The sequence below is a fragment of the Esox lucius genome, chromosome 13 (assembly GCF_011004845.1).
Source record: "Esox lucius isolate fEsoLuc1 chromosome 13, fEsoLuc1.pri, whole genome shotgun sequence".
NCBI classification, from domain to species: domain Eukaryota; kingdom Metazoa; phylum Chordata; class Actinopteri; order Esociformes; family Esocidae; genus Esox; species Esox lucius.
The window spans coordinates 21,716,463-21,722,287 of NC_047581.1; the positions used below are offsets into that span (position 1 = coordinate 21,716,463).

At 42.6% G+C, this 5,825-nt stretch overlaps 1 protein-coding gene across 5 annotated transcripts in view; it reads left to right on the forward strand.

Annotated features, from left to right (window-relative positions):
- The window catches only part of pip5k1bb (phosphatidylinositol-4-phosphate 5-kinase, type I, beta b), a 46,963-nt gene extending 42,113 nt beyond the window's left edge, over positions 1 to 4,850 (forward strand). For all 5 annotated transcript variants that reach the window (XM_034296323.1, XM_020052667.3, XM_010876471.5 and 2 more), the window contains 4 exons: positions 690 to 845; positions 2,887 to 3,010; positions 4,151 to 4,268; positions 4,540 to 4,850. In XM_034296323.1, coding sequence (XP_034152214.1) covers positions 690 to 845; positions 2,887 to 3,010; positions 4,151 to 4,268; positions 4,540 to 4,542 — 401 coding nt within the window. In that variant the 3' untranslated portion in view covers positions 4,543 to 4,850. The remainder of the gene's footprint in view (positions 1 to 689; positions 846 to 2,886; positions 3,011 to 4,150; positions 4,269 to 4,539) is intronic.
- The last annotated feature ends 975 nt before the right edge of the window (positions 4,851 to 5,825 follow it).

Genomic DNA, 5,825 nt, shown 5'->3' on the forward strand with positions numbered 1-5,825 from the left:
TTAGCAGTGTAATGGGTACAGTGTAGAATGCTGATATTAGCAGTGTAATGTAACAGTGTAGAACGCTGATATAGCAGTGTAATGTAACAGTGTAGAATGCTGATATTAGCAATGAAATGTAACAGTGTAGAACGCTGATATTAGCAATGTAATGTAACAGTGTAGAATGCTGATATTAGCAGTGTAATGTAACAGTGTAGAACGCTGATATTAGCAGTGTAATGTAACAGTGTAGAACGCTGATATTTGCAGTGTAATGTAACAGTGTAGAACGCTGATATTAGCAGTGTAATGTAACAGTGTAGAACGTTGATATTATTATTTCTCCCCGGTTGTTGAAACCCTGGTCTCTCAATTACACTGCTAACTGACTTCACCACTATGCCATTCAGGGGTCCAGAATACTGATACTATTAACATGGTTTCCTTCGCTTCACTCCAGCTGGAATATAATGGGGGGGGGGGATTTCATGCCCTGTTTCAGAGTCACAATGTGAATGTCTGGGGGACACTTATGTAATGATCATTATGCATTAACAGTTTGATAATTGTCATCTAATTTGGGGCAGACGCTCCAAGCTTGAATATGAACGATAATGGGTTGCAATCAGGATAATTTGTTCCCTCCATTTTTCCTTCTTTCTCTCCCCTAACCAACCACCCACTCTCACCCTTACCCAAAATCATAGCAATTCGGTTCTCCCCCTCTAAAAGGACACGTACATCAATCCCTGCTCTGAAGTCATCCTCCCAGGAGATCCTGTCTCCTCAGAAGGAGGAGAACGAGGAGGAGAGGAGGGACCGACTAGGAGGAGCACGCAGTCTGGCCAGTCTAGACGGACAAGGTAGACCACCAACACACTATCATCAATCCTCCTTGTATTTCCTGTTGGAGCTGGAGTCAAAAGCAGAGCAATAACTTTTACATCCCAGATTGGTCATGTTCTTTGTTTTTGGATTGATGGACATTTTAGAACCACTTGGTCCCCATAAATTGTTTTTTCAGAAGCACCATAAAACAGTCCTCAGTGAAATGTTGCCTCACCCGAACAAAAGTCAATCGTGCTATTAACAGCTAGCGCTTGTAACTCTTCTGCCGATATCTCACTGTGTCTCTGTGTGTGTGTCTGTGGTTTTACTTTGTTGTGAGGGCAAGAATATGTGTGAAGTGAGGATATTTGGCAGCTTTTTTGGCCTTTGTTTTTATTTTTTTTTGGTTTAAGGTTTTTAGGTTTACATTGTACATTCTTGTGTGTGTGTGTGTGTGTGTGTGTGTGAGATAGAAACCCCCTGTCCATTTTTCTCAGAGGGAGATGTTATTAGGTCCTGACTCTATATGGCTGACTGGCTTAAAATGAAGCTCCTGTCAGCAGTAGCCACTCCGCCTCATGACTCTATGACCTTCCTCTGGGGTAACACCACTATTAGCCAATGTTAGTGGAAGAGATGAGGGTGTGAATTTGTGAATAAGGGACATAAAGAGCTCTTGGTTGCAACATCATGTTTTTAGTTGATAGGAAATCCTCTTTTACCTTTTTTTAACTATAAAACTCTGTAGTACTTGACATTACAGTCAGAGGCCAGTTTATTAGGTAAAACTATACAGTTTAGAGTCTCCTGACAAACTGTTATTGTTCTTTTAAGGCTTTTATTGACATTAGGAATTAGAGGGAATCGGGTAAAGGGGAGACATAGTGCTCAAGGCTTGAGACGGGAATTCAATCCTGATACAATGCTGTTTTTTGCCCACTGGACTTAAAACTGTCTGAATGTGTTGTTTGTCACACAATTCTCTGTAAACCGAGAAACTCCTGTGTCAAAACCCCAGGAGGACAACGTTTTCTTTGATTCTGGGACTGTCGCGCCTGGCGCTGACGATCATACCACGCTGAATGTCGCCTAGGTCACTTGTTTTGGGCAATGTAACATTTAATAGAACGATAACTGGACGCCTCAGCGCCTGTCTGGCTGCTTTATTTAGCAAGCAAAGTGACTCACTGTCTGTAGGAGCGATCCATTTCTGAAAAGAGTGGTGCACCTGATGGTTTTCTATGGGGCCTGTGTCCAACCATCACTACATTCCATCAACATATTCACATTGGACGGTTTTCTACTAATTCCAATTGTACCTTTTTGATTTGGTTAGCAAAACCTATTTTGGGGAGAGATGGTTCATGCAGGGACAATTGCATAATGATTTTATTATACTGGATTATCTCATCTAATTACGGTAAACTAAATAAAACAAGTATGTTCTGTCCCGGGGCTCTGACATCAAGTACGACCTAGATCGCGTTTTCAAATGAATAGTACAGCAAAAGCACTAGCCATGTCATGTCTGCATGCTATTTGTTTTTATTTTCTCAAAACATTTCTGTACGACAAATTAAGATAATTGATTAAATCAATGAAGGCATCATAAATAAGGCCATTGGTTTGTGTATATTTTACAAATCATGAATTTGTGTAACTTTGAGTGGCTAAATTAGGATTTGAAAAAAGGGTTGTCTCGCTCTTTTGTCAAATTTGTGTTGCATTTGTGCAGTGTTAGGTAATGGTGTTATAGGCCACAGTGGCATTTGGTTTTCACAGTTTTCCTGCTAGAGCTTTTCTATATATTCAGCTCCTCTTAATGAATTTGCAACACAACAATCTGTTTGAAATTTTAAACCATGCATCCTGTCTATTGTCATTGTGATTTGGCCTACACTTTATCCACATTTGACTCTTACTACATGATAATGGAGAGGGGAGCAAAATAATGCCTCATAATATCTGTTTATTAGATCTGATCAACCCGGCCCTCATCTGGACCATAGATGCCCCTGCCAATTGAATCCCTGGTCTCTCACGGAGGTAATGGCTTTGTGTCTGTCCTATCCCCAGTGTTTGGCTCGTACCAGCGTCCTGACCTAGTGCCGGCTACCCCGTCCTTCTGTGAGGGCTCCTCCATGGGGACTGTCTCCTCCTCTTCCATCTGTGCCAACCTGGAGAGCCAGTCAGAAGACAGGTACCCCTCTACTTCTGTCCCCCCTTCCTTCTACCTGTGGACTGCTCCTCTACTTCTACATGGCCTTTTTTTCCCAGTCAGTTATATTTACACTATTTTGTAAATACTGGCCACAGTGATTTTGACCTGGGACAGGTGAGTAAACAAACAATCGAATCAATAACTGAACCAACAAACCCTCCAGATTAGGTCCTGACTCCGAGCCTTCATTTTGCAGCCTGATTGCACCCCTTCCCAGGCACGTGTCTGTAGCCCTCAATTGTTCTGTCAGTGTGTTTCATGAATAATTAACTTGAGGCTTTGAGAAGGTCAGATTAAGGGGCATTGTTAAGAACAGAGTTTGTAATTTGCTGTCAGGGTGTCTTCTTTCGTACATGTACATAACAGAACCCTATTCATCTGTCAGTGATGGGCATGTGCTCTGAGGTGAGTGTGCGTGTGTGCGTGTGTGTGTGTGTCATTGTTTTAAGAGGTGTAAGGCAATAACATGCCATAAAATGGTAAACACATTCCTGAATTCAAGCAAGTCATGTGTCTGTTGACTTGCGTCAAGGAAATTAATGTTTCAGATTTGTGCTAGTGCCCAGTGCCATCTGCTGTTCATGGAACAGACTGTCTCAGCATCCCCTGCCCTAGACAAATGAATATCCTGTTTGTGAGTTCTTAGATGTCAGCTTCCCTTAGAGAGACCTCAACAGCCAGACAGAAGACAGCAATACCCAGCGAGACTTTCCTTTGCAGCCCCCGAGGGGGTTCAGGTGGCGCCTTTTTGATGTTCCAATTGTTTGATTTGCAGTGCATTCAGCTACACCATCTGTATGTTCTGTTATGTCAGTAGTTTCCTAACTTTGTTGTGTTGGGAGACGTTGTGACCCACCTTAGGCATCTTGCATTGTTTTGATTCACTGACTTAACAAAACCACAACTGGCTGTCCTCCAGACACGTCCTCCAGGCCACCCACACACAGGTTGGCACTCAAGCTTCCGTTGGCAAGGACAGTTGTCTGCTATAGCTTGGTTTCGACCATATGTCCCTGTGGGCCCTGGACCGAAATAGTGCGCTATGGTCAAAAGAATGGCACTGCAAGTAGTTTATTGGGGGGCCATTAAGGTCTCAGTGTTTCTCTTGTGTTCCTTTAGAGATGACATGGCCTCTAGCTCCACATTCACCCTGGAGGACAGCGCTATATGCATGACCTCAGAGCAGAGCACCATGGACATGGACCGAGACGACGGCTCAGTACTGGACGTCTACTTAGTGAGTACTGACTCACCCTGTACTCCACATGGTGCATTTCATTTGAGAAGTGCTGGAAAACGGATTGAGGAATATGGTGCTATTTTAGAGGCTTTTTCAATGCCCGGTTCTATAGCTGCTCATTTGTTCAGGATCAAAGGGTTTGGATGCATGAGATTTTAGCTCTTTAAGAATAAACACACACATCCCTGCAGTAGGAGCAGATCAGTCAAGTGTGTACATTAAACTGCATCTATGCTGTACTTACACTGAACTTCCTCTTTGTTTTTAGTGAAAGGGGCTGCTCACAGAACACCATTTCCTCCATCATCTTTTGTCACTCGTCTGGCAATCACCACACTCCATTGGTCAGGGCTACTTTGACTCCACCCCCAGCGCTGCTAGATCGACTCTGCCACCTGTTGCCAAAACACAAAGGACTGAGATGCTCACACCTGATAGGTTGAGGGACTAAACAAAGACGCCAATAGAATCACAGTGATGGACATCCATTGGAATTACATGACCTTCCATCATTCATGATCAATATCATACCTAGCCACTTCCTAGAGCATGTCAGACAAGTAGTTTTTTGTAAAAAAAGAAAAAGGCCAATTATTTAGAAAATAGAAAATCAAAATGTCTTTGAATGTTTATTGCTTTCCTGCTGACCAGAAGAAAGTGATTTAAAGTCATTGCACTTGCTTCGTAGTACCTGGTTGGATGATGGACGTTTCCAGTGACAACAGCATCTTGGCCACTGCGGTAGTGTGATGATGCCACGGAAAACACCAGGTCAACATGTATGAGCCTGAATTCATGTGTGGAACAGATTCATTCAAAAGCACGCCACAGCCAAGCTTTGAAGACTCACTGGCTGGTATGTTGAAGGTATCCAGCCAGTCAAAGCCTTGCTACTCATTCAGATAGGACTCCAGGAGCAGTTTGAAGGCAGCGAGTTTAGGGCTGCCGTAGAACAGGGAGGAGACTGGGATGTTGCTCCTCCATCTCCGGCATGGACGAAGCAGAGCAGAAGGATGACGACAACACACACTCCTGTCAAAACGGCACTTTGGATGTTTTGATTACTGTATGTAATAACTCTCTCAAACGTCAGGCTTAGGTGGGTTGCCAAACCTAGACAGTTTTGAAGTAGTGATATGCACATTTTTACATTATGCACACTTATGTCATTGCTAAGGACCTGGATAGATGCACAATAAAAGGACAATGGCAGATGACACCTCACCCAGAAGACCATATCAAACTGTCTCAAATAATTCTGAATTCCATGATTACACCAGTCAGTTGAGACCATCATTTATTACATGAATCTCAATAAATATACTGTTTGCTGAAGATAAATATTTTAATCACTGAATGTAAAGACAATGTGTATTTATATATATATATATATAGAAGAGACTCCTAAAATAAAAAAAACTGCTGAAATAAAAACAATTGCCATGTTTCACTTAGAAGGGGTGTTTAAGACAGCTGTCTGAAAGGAGGATCCAGAGGGAAACAACCACACAGGCTGTGGTTATAGCTACTGTCATGACACAGTACAAAGTCATC